Raw genomic sequence first — 13974 nt, forward strand, 5'->3', positions numbered from 1 at the left:
AATGTGGAGGACTCTTATCGAATATTGCCTGCACTTACAGTTCAGATGATGAGTAGAAATCCCGGCAGCTATATGCGTGTTTTTAGAGCCAGAGATTTACGACCTAGGGGAAATGATAGATTTGTTCGCTTATTTTGGACATTTGGTCCTAGCATACGGTCTTTTCATCGAACACTCAGGCCTATAATTTTGGTTGATGGGACACATCTGCGAGGGAAGTATTTAGGAATCTTATTGATTGCAATCGGGGTCGATGGTAACAACGGTTTATATCCATTAGCATTTGGGGTTGTTGAGACGGAGAACGAAGATAGTTGGAGGTGGTTTTTTATGTTGCTGAGGCAGTACGTATTGGCAGCGGAGATGAACATATTCACCATATGCTCTGATAGACAGAAGGGGTTGTTGCAGGCAGTGCCTAATATATTTCCCAATTCTCATCATAGTTATTGCATGCGTCACCTCGCCGCCAATTTGCGATCCGAGTTCAAAGATGTTCTACTTGAGAGATTGTTTTGGAAAGCCGCACGGACTTTGAGAGAGAGTGTGTTCAGAGAAACAATGGAGAAGATTAAGGTGAGGAATGAACGTGCACACAAGTGGATAAGTGACATTGCGAACGAACACTGGGCTAGTTTTTATTTTAAGGGGAATAGGTATGATGTATTGACTACAAATAGATCGGAGTGTTTCAATGCTGTCATGAAGGATGCGAGAAGATTGCCGATTGCATCATTGGTAGAGCACAGTAGACATCAAACTACAGACTTCATTCAAAAGCGTCAGAAATTGGGTCATAGTTGGCAAACAAAGTTGACTCATTACGCAGAAGAACGTATAACATTAGCGAGGGAAGAGAGCCGCCAGTATACAGCTTATCGAGTTGGGGTTCATGAATATGAAGTACGGTCCCTTGAACATACAGATGGCGTAAACTTGGAACTTCGCACGTGCAGTTGTCGTGCATTCCAAACATTTGGACTCCCGTGTGGACATGCTATGGCAGCCATTGGCATCACAGATTTTGATGCATACGATTACTGCGAGAAATGGTTTCATGTAGAGAGATATCGGGATACGTACGCTGAAGTTTTGCACCCGACACTAGACAGGACCCAATGGGAATTAAATCCCGAATCCTTGATGACAATATTACCGCCGATTGCAAAGAGACCACCGGGAAGGCCGCGTACGAGAAGAACTGATCGCGAATTGAAAGGTGGATTACATTACAAATGCACCCGATGTCGACAACTTGGCCACAATAGAAGAAGTTGCAAAGAACCACCCGTGGTAAGACAACAAGTTGACCAAACTGCTATTGGGCCTTCTGCACCCATACTCAGTAGGTCGGGCGTACCTTGCCAAGCTCCCTTCTTTGTGTAAGGGTGTAATTGAATTTTTTGAATGTTCTCAAATATTGTGATGACTTCTTTTTTGTTATTTTGTAAAGAATGGTTGTAATTGGAACATCAATACATGAACAATTTTTTTGGATATAGATATGCTATTTGTTCTCTATTTAGTAGTCGCTCTCCTACATCTAAACCATGAAAAGAGACTTCTCAACAGTCAGAATTGGATTACCGGCACAATCAATAGGATTATCAACCAATTCCGTAGGTTATCAACCAAAATCTAGGTTATCGAATCCCCCAAAATAGGTCATCAACCAATCGGAAGTGAGGTTATCAACACTCAAAATTGGATCATCAACCCATTCCCTTGGTTGATAAAGCTACTGGAATTCAAAATCCAGGTTATCGACTCCCTCAAAACGAGGTTACCAACATTCGAAAGTGGGTGATGGACCGAAATATTAAGGTTACCAACCTCCCTTTTTTTGGTTCATCGACCTTGGAATGTGGGTTACCAACCCAGAAAAAGGGTCACCAACCATTTTTCCAGCCGAGTGAAGCTGCTGGAATTGGAACTTAAGGTTACCAACCTCCCTTTTTTTGGGTTATCAACCTTGGAATGTGGGTTATCAACCTAGAAAATGGGTCACCAACCTTTTTTCGAGCGAGTGAAGCTGCTGGACTTGGAACTGAAGGTTACCAACCCAGAAAAATTTGGGTTATTAACCTTGGAATGTGGGTTACCAACCCAGAAAATGGGTCAGCAACCTTTTTTCCAGCCGAGTAAAGCTGCTGGAATTGAAAATGTCTAAAACCTGTATAAACACAAACACAAACACACTTAATATTCTGTTCACAAACACAAACACACATCATATTACGTTTTAATTTATAACTTCCCTACTCATTCAGAAACAGAAACACACATGTCTAAAACCTGTTTAAATTTACAAGTTCCAACATTCAAATTGAAACACAAACACAAATACACGTCCATAAAACCTGCTTACATTTACAACTTCTCCACATTTATAAACAAGTTCACAATTCCCTGTTTCACCAACCAAGTTCTCCACCCATTCACAAACACAAACACACTTCCATTAAACCTATTTCAATTTACAACCTCTCCACCCATTCACAAAGAAAAACACAGACACCCTGCCAACTTCCTTTGCCATTTAACAAATCCCCTGCCAATCTCCATTAAAAAATAAAGTTTGATCATCAGAAAAAATAAACATCCATCAACATTAGAAGGTGTTCCTATATAAGTGTGCAGTCCCCAAACTCTCCTCGTAAAAATCTCTCACAGAGTTGTAGCCGAAATTCAGGAATGTCTGTCGGCCCAAAGTTCAGTGGTTGACCATGGTAGAGATGCTCAATCGCTTTTAGGACAAAAGCGCCGCAATCAACCCTGTATAAAAGCATGCATTGAATAGAGTTACTTTTAAGCTAACTACGAATGAGATAGGAATACTAACAAAAATTCAAAAGTTTTAAGTTTGAACCCACCCATTGTTCTGCTTTCGGAAGCCATCCATCTGTGAATATGGAAAGTCATCAATGTTGCAACCCCGGCCCTTCAAATATTCCTTCATTAATGCTACCTGAATTTAAGACAACGAAGGAATATTGAGTGTCATACATATGGAAGTAACTTTAAATGTTACGGAAGATGTTAATTTACTTACAGTGGGAGATGCTCGCTCCTGAAATGAGTCCCCTTCCATTGAGTTGAACTCGACCATCTTTTTATTCACCATATCAACAAGCACAAGAGCCCAATGAAAGTCTTGACAGCATGGGATTAAAATCATCCCAATATCTTCTGACGGGATATGGTCAACTGTACGATGCAATAGCTCGTTCACCAACCGATCGGACTCCAACTTATGTTTGTCATCCATTAAATCACGCCCTGAAGTCTTATATCCCTGTACAATGAAATGAATTTTGTGGAAAACTAAATCATGGATAAGTTGTAAAGTAACATGTATAGCTACAAAAAAGCCTCTTACATGTACTGACGAAGGAATATATACAATCCGTCCAGTCAAGGCATTGCTGGAGGCGCACAAATACTTCCCATATACATCCAACACCTACAACTCAAAAAAAATTCTTAATTACCTCAACAATGGGTACTGAAGACAACACTTAATTTAAAAAATGACACTTACTTGGCCACTGAGGACTCCTTTAAGGTTCCACAACGTTTCGAGATCCTCGGCCAAGACTTTTACCCCGTCAACGGTCATGACAATACGACTGCAAAAATATACAAAGGTTAGAGGAACCAAGTATCTAACTTTGAATAATGGTTAATTGAAAACAAGTGTACTTGCCTTTGCTCTTGTTTTTTCAACTTCTCAATGAGATCAGTTCGCCTCCGTGTTACTTTCTTCGTTGCCCTCTCACTTTTTTTCTTTGTCACTGGGGGTACTGTATAGGGGCTACTCTTGGCGTAGCTTGGTTTCCTATCCCTTCTCTGATTTTTCACTCTCCTCTCAATGCTCCCTAATTTTTCCGTCCCCTTCCTCTTCGCTTTACCCTCAGGGCTATCGAGAATGGTAACAACATCTGACGCTCCTGTTACAACTGCTTCATTTACGAAGCCAACATCTTCAGCCTGACTCATCACATTTATGACCTCCATATCTTCCTCCTCTCTTCTTTTTTCCCCATCTTTCCTCAATTCTTCCTTCTCCATTTCAGCTTTGTCTCCCTCCTGTCTTCTCATCGCTTCCCACTCCTTCTGTATAATTTTCCTCTCAGCTGCAATCTGTATTCGTAAATTCTCTTTCTCCGCCTCCATCTCCACCCTGACTCTTCTTAACCTCTCCTTCTCCTCTTCATTCTGTCCCCTCTCTTTTTTTATATTGTCCCATGCCTCTCCTATCTTCTCCCACTCTCTTTTTATCCTCCTATCCTCACTGGCCTCCTCAGCACCCTCCTGACCACCCTCCTCAACTACAGTATCCCTTCCTTCAAACGCAGGTGTGGCGATCAATGTTGGGAAAGTAGGTGACTGCCCTAATGGTTCTCCCTGCCCAATGATTCCTTCTTCCTCGGCTTCCTAATATACAAATAAGGGATACAACACACAAAATTTGTAAACATTACCAGGTTAAATAAAACATAATATAAAAAGAGGTCCATTGCGATACCTGCTCAGGAATGTACTGCAGTTCGTCCTCTCGTGGCGTCAATGTCACCACTACCTAACGATTTGAGAAAGTTGTTAGATCAGAAAATATTACAGACTATCTAAAATGGTATCTAGTAGATAGGGTCTCACCTCAGATTTCTCTATCTTCCCCTGCTCAATCATATAGTACTTATTCGCTTCATTTCCTTTCGACTTCCACTTCAGAATACGTGGACAAGCATCTGGATTTTTTGGTATCCACAACTTCGTGTGCTCGAAAAGCCACACCTGCACACACAAGACAGACTTTGTTAATATTTTATTAATAGGAAGATAAATAAAAAGGCAAACTATTGCAGAGGCCATGATACCTGCAATGTCAGGGAGCAACCTCCAAGATATTTTCCCCCTGCGACGGATGCGTTTAAATACTCGAGTAACCAATTGTATACTGCTTCCCCCCAGTTATAGTCGCACATCTTCTCTAAATCATCGATATAGGGCCAAAACAGCTGGTCGGCCCGATGTGCAGCCTGAGTGAATAACACAGTAGCGAATAGGTGTAGCACGGCATATTTCACACAAGTCTCTATGGAGGGTTGGTCCTCTAGACCAACTAAGGCCTTGATTTGCACAGAAAGGTCAGATGCCAGAACAGATCCTCTACGAAATGGCCACCCAGGCAGTAAAGGAGTGGGTTTACTCTTGTCCGTCCACGGAACCCTCGCCAAATTAATTTTTTTCCCTCTAAGGGGAAGGCCTAAAGCCAATGCAACATCGCTAGCCCTAAATGGAACTGCGATACCTCCTAGCATGAATGTCTTCGTCGCCGGATCCCACTTACTGTGTAGTGCTCTAATTAGAGGCTTATGCATGACAGCCTCTTCTAGTGGATTCTGTTCTAGGCGGATGAAGTCCTTGAAAGGGGTCTTGCCTATAGCATCATAGTGGGACTGCCTGAACTGTGTACTCCGCATCTCCTTAATAAAGCACGATGGAGAACATCGTGCAGGGACATATGGATCCTGTAAAACAACATACATAATCAGAGCTTCAACTTTTATCAAGTAACTTAGATTAAAACTGTAAAAATCAAATACACTTACATGTTTCGCCTTCACTTCACTCTTCTGACCTTTCATGTTGCTTTTCATCTTCTGACCTTTCACTTTTTTTTTCATCTTCTGACCTTTCACTTCAACTTTCTTCTTCTGGCCTCTATTTTTCATTTTTGCCTTCCCAACTTTCAATTTTATTTTCCCCTTACCACCTTTCATTTTAATCTCCTCATTCTTTAAACCCATTCCGGGCTTCCTATTACACTTTCGACTCCGGCTCTCATTTGCCTATTAACACAATTAGAGAATAAAAGAGCATTCTATTGAGTAACAATCTAAAACGAGAACAAAAAGGACTACACTTACACGCATCTTCATTGTAGACTTTGCCTTCTCCCAATCCAACTATATAACTGTCACAAAAAAAGAACATAATCAATTGTAATGTAAGTTCCTGTTTCTTAAAATGCGGTTCGCAACTCAAATATGTGATTCTCAAGTGTACAAACCATACCAAAAATTACTATATGAACAATGATCTAAAAGAGGATTGGCAACAATCTGAAAATGGGGATTATCAACCTCCCTTGAGGGGGTTTTCAACACTGGAGAAGGGGGATTATTAACCTCAAAAGGGAGTTCTCAACACTACAAATATTAATTATCAACCTCAACCGGGATTCACAACACTGGAAATGGGTATTATAAACTCCCTGAGGGGGTTTTCAACACTAGAGAAGGGGGATTATCAACCTCAATAGGGAGTTTTAACACTGGAGTAGGGGATTATCAACCTCAACAGGGGGTTCTCAACACAGGAAATGGGGATTATCAACCTCCCTTGAGGGGGTTTTCAACACTGGAGAAGGGGGATTATCAACCTCAGGAGGGGGTTATCAACACTGGACAATGAGGATTATCAACCTCAACAGGGGGTTCTCAACAGAAGAGAAGGGGGATTATCAACCACAGGGGGTTCTCAACACACGAGAATGGGGATTATCAACCTCAACAGGGGGTTCCCAACACTGGCAATAGGGATTATCAACCTCCATTCAGGGGTTTTCAACACTGGAGATGGGGGATTATCAACCTCAATAGGGGGTTTTTAACAGTGGAGAAGGGGGATTATCAATGTACCTAGAAAGGATTCTCAACACTGAAAGTGGGGGATTATCAGCCTGAAAAGGGGTTCCCAACACTGCAAATGGGACATTATGAACTACCTAGAGGGGGTTCTCAACACTGGCAATGGGGGATTATCAACATCCTAGAGAGGGTTACTAACATTGGAAATGAGGGGATTATCAATCTACCTGGAGGGGGTCCTCAACACTTAAATTGAGGGATTATGAACCTCAAAAGGGGGTCCCAACACTGGATATAAAGCATCCCAACACTGGAAAAGGGGGGTACCAACACTGGAAATGGGTTCTCAACACTGAAAAAGGGATATTATGAATCTCAAAAGGAGATTCTCAACACCGAGAATGAGAGATTATCAAAAGGGGGTTCTCCACAGTCAAAATCAAAGAAAATAGGGAACAAAAAAAAAATTTAAACCCTAGACATGTAAAGACTTCCAAATACTGATAATGTTACACCACAAAGCACAAAGGTAGCTTAATAGAACGAAAAAAAAAAATGTAAAAAAATATGAAATACGACACCCTAACATACCTGCACGATGGGGATGGGGGAAAAATAAAGCCCACGCCGGAAAAAATGAATCCCTCGTCAGAAAAATGAAGCCCTCGCCGGAAAAATGAACCCCTCGCCGGAGAAAAATGAACCCCTCGCCGGAAAAATGAAGCCCTCGCCGGAGATAAATGAACCCCTCGCCGGAATAAACTTGATAACAGAGGAGAGAGGTTCGGAATAATGCAGGAAACCGCACCACTCCAGAGAAAAATGAGAGTCTTCACGCCGGTCACACCTCACGCCGGAGAAGATGGGTTTCAGGTGGTTAAAATGGAGTAAAAGTGAAAAAAAAACCCTCTCTACAGTTAAAAACGAAGAGACAAAAAGCCTCTCTACAGTTAAAAAAAAAACCCTTTGTACAATGGGTTTTTCGTTCTTAAGGGTATTTACGTAAAATGGCATGTCAGAAAACGTATTTCGACCTCCGTTCACAAACTTTCAAAAGGGTGTCACCCATTCACTATTTTCCTATTTTTCTGTCACCAGTTGACAATTTTTCCATAATTATATAATTTACTTCAATATTGTACAAAGAATTTTTTTCCAAGAAAACATTTTCCATCAGAAATGTTTTTCCTGCAATCTAAGGTGATTTCTAGCTGTTCTAGTGATTGATCCTTTTCCATGGACCTCATGTGCACCTCGTGGATGTGATCTGGTTCGTTGATACTATTTTTAGATGAATACAAGTATATCACATTGCCATTGGCCCCACCTTGATCGGATGATCATATGTAAGGATTTTTGTACTGTATGGCCAACACCATAGGACGATCCAAACCGTCCATTTGATGGGCCAAAACGTAAATAGGTTGTGCCCCAAAAATCATTTCCATAGAATGATCCCAACCGTCCAATCTATAGATGTTTCCATAATGTGAGTCCCTCTTTAGATTGGAGGGTTAGAATCATCCTATGGCAATGATTTTTTGGGCACAACCTATTTACGTTGTGGCCCCATCAAATGGATGGTTTGGATCATCCTATGGTGTGGGCTGTACCGTCCATTTTGAAAAATAGGGAGTGCAGTCAATTTAATTCTATTCCAGCCATTGAAACCCAAAAAAAAAAAAAACAGAAAAAAGAAAAAACGAATTGAGGTTACCCGCGGGTAAACCCGATCCAACCCCTGTTTTGGCGGGTTGGGTTTACTGAGAACTCATCTCACTGAGAAAAGAAAAAGAGATAACTATCTCTGTAAAGGTCATATACTGAGTTGTCTCAGTAATCAACTGTTTGATGTATTTTTTAGAATTGCGTCTGCAAAAGGGTTGTGGGAAACTCTAGAGAAGAAATACCTAGTCGAAGCAGCGGGTTCTAAAAAACATCTAATTGGAAAATATTTTTGATATCAGATGGTAGATGGAAAATCCATTATGGATCAAGTGAATGAGATCCAGTTGATTGTTTCTGACATTCTTGCTAGAGGAATCAAAATAGAAGAACAGATACAAATTGGTGCAATTATTGAAAAACTACCACCTTCATGGGAGAAATTCCAAGATACATTATTGCATGACAGAAATGATTTTTCTCTTCAAGACTTGTTTGTTAATCTTAGAACTGAAGATGAAAATCGTTTCAGAAAACAGAAATCAAGGCCTATGAGTTTAACTCTAAGGCAAATCTCACTGAATCTTCATCTGGAAAGAAAACTTCTTCTAAACCTGCATCTGGATCAGGAAAAGGTCATTTCAAGAAAAATAATAAGGATTTCAAGAAAAAGAAGGGTAACTGCTTTGTGTGTGGGAAAGCAAGTCACTATGCTAAAAACTGTCGGAAAAATGATAAGAAGAAAAACCCTCAAGGAAACAATGCGCCTCAGGCTAATGTGGCTGAAGATCAATATCTTTCAGCCGTAGTATCTGAAGTGAACCTAGTTAGTAACGTGAAGGATTGGTGGGTGGACACTGGTGCCACTAGACACATCTGTAGTGACAGAAGTGTATTTTCTTCCTACGAGCTTGTAGGGGATGGAGAGCAACTTTTCATGGGAAATGCGTCATCATCTGTTGTGAAGGGTAAAGGAACAATGTTGTTGAAGCTTACATCTGGAAAAGTTCTGAAGCTCTGTGATGTCCTTCATGTACCAGATATAAGAAAGAATCTGGTGTCTGGGTCACTTCTGATCAAGAAAGGTTTTAAACTGGTTTTTGAGGCTGATAAATTTGTAATCACTAAAAGTGGTGAATTTGTGGGAAAAGGGTTACTCTAGTAAGGGTTTATTCAAACTGAATGTAACTGAGAACATTATGAATAAAGCTTCATCTTCTTCTGCTTATATTACTGATTCTTCTTGTTTATGGCATGGTAGACTAGGTCATGTTAATTATGCAACTTTAAAGAAAATGATGACCATAGGTTTAATTCCTAAAAGTGATCAAGTAGTAGAGAAATGCGAAGTATGTGTGCAATCAAAGTACTCTAAGAGAAATGTGAAGTATGTGTGCAATCAGAGTACTCTAAGAAGCCTTTTCACAAAGTAGAAGAAAGAAAAACAGAACTATTAAATTTAATTCACAGTGATGTATGTGACTTAAACAATGTTTTAACTAGATGAGGTAAAAGGTATTTTATTACATTTATAGATGATTTTTCTAGATATTGTACTGTTTATCTTATTAGAAATAAAGATGAATCTTTTGATAAATTCATTACATATAAAACTGAAGTAGAAAATCAGTTAGAAAAAAAGATCAAAATTTTAAGATCTGATGGAGGTGGTGAATACACTTCTAATGCTTTTAGTGAATTTTGTGAAAACCAAGGCATAATACATCAAGTTACTGCACCATACTCTCCACAGCAAAATGGAGTTGCTGAACGTAAAAACAGAACTCTAATGAACATGGTAAATTCTATGTTAGGAAGTTCAGGATTACCTCAAAATTTATGGGGAGAGGCTCTTCTCTCTTCTTGTTATATTCTAAACAAGATAACTTTTAAAGATTCTGACAAAACTCCTTACGAGTTATGGAAGAATAGAAAATCACATTTTAAATACCTTAAAGTGTGGGGGTGCTTAGCTAAAGTTAGGATTCCAGATCCTAAGAGTATTAAGTTAGGTCCTAAGACTGTTGATTGTGCATTCATTGGATATGCAAAAAACAGTAGTGCATATAGGTTCTTGATTTATAGGTCAGATCATGTTGATATGCAACCTAACACCATAATAGAATCTAGAGATGCTGAATTATTTGAAACCTTATTCCCTTATAAGACTAGTCTAAGTGAGAACACACTTAAAAGACCCATTGAATCTAGAAATAAAGATCATCTAGTGTCTGAAGAATCACTAGAGCCTAGAAGAAGTAAAATGGCAAGAGTAGAGAAAAACTTTGGTCCAGAGGTCATTGACTATCTTCGAGAAGGAGATCCAAAGACATATAAAGAGGCAATGTCCCTTCCAGATTCTTCATTCTGGAAAGAAGCTGTCAAGAGTGAAATAGACTCCATTTGAGTAATGGGACATGGATCTTGGCAGATCTGCCTCTTGGTTGCAAACCTATTGGTTGCAAGTGGATCTTTAGGAAGAAATTAAAAACTGATGGAACTATAGATAAATATAAAGCTAGATTAGTAGCTAAAGGGTTCAAGCAAAAAGAAGGAATGGACTTCTTTGACACCTATTCACCTGTAACCAGAATAACTATAATAAGAATCTTAATTGCCATAGCTGCAATCTATAACCTGGAAATCCATCAAATGGATGTCTGGTGAATTAGATGAGGAGATCTATATGGATCAACCTGAGGCTTTGTAATCCAAGGCCAAGAGCAAAATGTGTGTAAACTTATAAAATCTCTATATGGTTTGAAACAAGCCCCAAAACAATGGCATGAGAAGTTTGATAGTGTGATGCTATCAAATGGATTCATAATAAATGAATCAGATAAGTGTGTATACAGCAAATTTAGTAGGGATAGTGGTGTTATTGTTTGTCTGTATGTAGATGATATGTTAATCATCGGAACAGACATTAGTGTCATTAAATGCACTAAAAAATTTTTATCAAATAATTTTGATATGAAAGATCTGGGAAAGGTAGATGTAATCCTGGGTATCAAAATTAAAAGAAACACAGAAGAAGTAATTCTATCTCAGTCTCATTATGTAGAAAAAATTCTTAGAAGGTTTAATCAATTTAATTGTAAACCTGTGGCTACCCCATATGATTCTAGTATAAGATTATGTAAGAATAAAGGAAGACTTGAATACTCTAGAGTTATAGGGAGTCTAATGTATTTGACGAATTGCACTAGGCCAGACATAGCCTATGCAGTAGGTTGACTCAGTAGCTATACCAGTAATCCTGGTAGTGATCACTGGGAAGCTCTAATTAGAGTATTGAAATATCTTAAAGGAACCATAGACTATGGTTTGCATTTCACTAAATATTCTGTTGTACTAGAAGGGTATAGCGATGCAAATTGGGTATCTGGATTTGAGACTAAATCAAGGAGTGGATATGTTTCACTCTAAGAAGTGTAGCAGTTTCTTGGAAATCAACCAAGCAAACGTGTATAGCCAGATCGACTATGGAGTCTGAGTTTATTGCTTTAGAGAAAGCAAGTGAGGAAGCTGAATGGCTTAGAAACCTTCTGACTGATATTCCATTTTGGAATAAGCCAGTACCGGGTATTACAATCCACTGTGATTGTCAAGCTGCTATTGGAAGAGCAGGTAATAATGTATATAATGGTAAATCCCGACACATTCGTCGGAGGCATAACTCCATAAGACAGTTGTTAAAGAATGGAGTGGTAACCATTGATTATGTAAGATCAAGTGATAATATATCAAATTGTCTTACAAAATGACTAAATAAAAATTTAGTCATGAGCACATCGAGGGGGATGGGGCTGAAGCCCACTGTTTAGATCACCTATAACAGGAACCCAACCTATCTGACTGGAGATCCCAAGAAGTAGGTTCAATGGGAAAAATAAGTTATTTCAGTGATCTGTTTTGCACCAAGTTGTATGTGAATTAAGTTCACTAAGCCTATCCCTATGGTGTGGGTGCAACCTGTAACAAAAAGAGGATGAGTTGTAGGACTCTTAATGTTATCTATAGCTGACTAGCTGATTGTCAGTGGGGTGCGTAGTTACAAGGCACTCTTGATAGATACACCTATACGAGTGTGGAAGTGTGGCCGCTTCCTATGAGAATGGGCTAATTTCTCTAGAGCGCTCATGAAAACAGGACATAGCACATGGCCGAAAAGTGCAACACCGTATGAACTTGCTTATGCCTTCTATGTTGTGTGTGTGGTATGTTGTCTCAGTTTATTACTAAAAGTGCTTGGTTCAAGACGTATGTTCACCGAGTACTTGATAAACTCGATATATCTACACTAAGTAAAGGTTCAAGTCCAAAAGACACCTCTACTGATGCATAACACATCTTGCCTTGATCAAATCTATTTACATTTATGATTTAATTATTTCTTGTAATTTAGAAGTAGTGGGGGATTGTTGACTTTTTATGTGAAAAAAGTCTTTTTGTAATTCAAACTTACAATGGGGTGTTTTTAGTCATTATATGTATGCTTTTGGGCTTCCCTCCAAAAAGACTAAAGTCATGAGAAAACTTTAGTCCTAGATGGGAAGTGTGAGAGGATGAGAGTGACCATATATATACTTTCACTCTCTTAACCTTGTGAATAAGCAAGAGGTCATGGGGATCCTACGCGCACGGATCGCCCACTTGGGTCCGGTGGGCTTTTGATCTTACCACACACGCGCGCCGCCCGGCTCGGCCGGCCACGCGCGTGGACCTAAGACTTTTCTTTTTCTTTCTTTATTTTTCCTTTTAACGGTCAAGAATTTATTTATTTTTGTTTTAACTCTTTTTTTACCTTTTGAGATTCCTTAATCGTGGTTTAGTGACCGTTTGGAAAACGTCTCTCACGTACTAAAAGAGTGCGACGTTTCACCCTAACGTGTCGATTACCTTTCTATATAAATCGGTTTTAGAGAAAACAAAAAGATATCCTTGACGGATTCTTCTTATGCTCTTTCTCTTCTCTGGTTTTCTCTCTGGTTTTCTGCTCAGGGCTTTTGGCAAATATAAGCGAGTTCTTAGGCATCCGGGCTGCGTGAGTGCACACCCCTGGAGCGAGAGTTGTATCCTGGAGGCATATGTCAAGACGCCCATCTGCACTGTTGATTCGTCATAGTGGGGGCGAGATTTGCCTTAAGGACAACGAAGATTCTTCGTGCCTCAACTCGCTAAGTGATCTAACGATTTCTTTTTTCCTTTACAGATTATTATTGCAGAGAATAGTATTATTGATCTCTGTCTTCAAGTTGTCAAATTAATTTGTTATAAGGTATTCTCGAATCCTAAATTACAGATTTGCACATCAATTTTCAAACAGGATATGGGGCGTGATTGAGTAATAGCTCTGTAATTGGAGGTTACTGTGAACGTCACCACCGACTCAGTGGTTAGAGTCCTTTCGTTATAGGAGTTTGATTCCTAGAGAGTTTGTGTTTATGTAGAGGTAGATAGCATGAAAATAGGGGTTTATTTTTATCTAGAATTAGATAAAGGTTGAGTGTGGATATATGATGTAGGACGGTCCCTACACATAGCTGAACATATCTTGAATGTGGTAGATACCTATCTTAAATGTGGTAGATACCTCCAAATTTCATCCGGCGCAAATTGACGTGCAAATTGTCATGCGGTGCCTAACACG

The 13974-nt window shown here is 39.5% G+C and overlaps 1 protein-coding gene and 1 long non-coding RNA gene across 2 annotated transcripts; both read right to left on the reverse strand.

The window, feature by feature from the left end:
• Nucleotides 1-2542: 2542 nt before the first annotated feature.
• Nucleotides 2543-3222, reverse strand: LOC143856891 (uncharacterized). Its single transcript, XM_077367149.1, has 3 exons — nt 3053-3222; nt 2874-2968; nt 2543-2775 (listed from the first exon to the last, which is right to left on the reverse strand). The coding sequence occupies exons 1-3, from the start codon at nt 3176-3178 to the stop codon at nt 2625-2627; spliced, it is 372 nt and encodes a 123-aa protein (XP_077223264.1). The 5' UTR covers nt 3179-3222; the 3' UTR covers nt 2543-2624.
• An 11-nt stretch (nt 3223-3233) lies between these two features.
• On the reverse strand, nt 3234-3872 carry LOC143856892 (uncharacterized). The gene is made up of 3 exons (XR_013238419.1): nt 3542-3872; nt 3380-3463; nt 3234-3295 (listed from the first exon to the last, which is right to left on the reverse strand). It is a non-coding gene; the product is annotated as an uncharacterized LOC143856892 (long non-coding RNA).
• Between the last annotated feature and the right edge of the window lie 10102 nt (nt 3873-13974).

This window comes from Tasmannia lanceolata, unplaced genomic scaffold, assembly GCF_043159265.1.
Source record: "Tasmannia lanceolata isolate RefF3 unplaced genomic scaffold, GAP_Taslan_0.1 ptg000024l, whole genome shotgun sequence".
In the NCBI taxonomy this organism is placed as follows: Eukaryota; Viridiplantae; Streptophyta; class Magnoliopsida; order Canellales; family Winteraceae; genus Tasmannia; species Tasmannia lanceolata.

What these genes read in the sequence shown, in the direction of transcription:
- LOC143856891 (XM_077367149.1), bottom strand. Translation starts at nt 3,178, where the DNA reads ATGATTTTAATCCCATGCTGTCAAGACTTTCATTGGGCTCTTGTGCTT. An exon ending in AGGAGCGAGCATCTCCCACT is followed by an intron (nt 2,969 to 3,052) that starts GTAAGTAAATTA and finishes TCTTAAATTCAG; the next exon opens with GTAGCATTAATGAAGGAATA. An exon ending in TTCCGAAAGCAGAACAATGG is followed by an intron (nt 2,776 to 2,873) that starts GTGGGTTCAAAC and finishes GCTTTTATACAG; the next exon opens with GGTTGATTGCGGCGCTTTTG.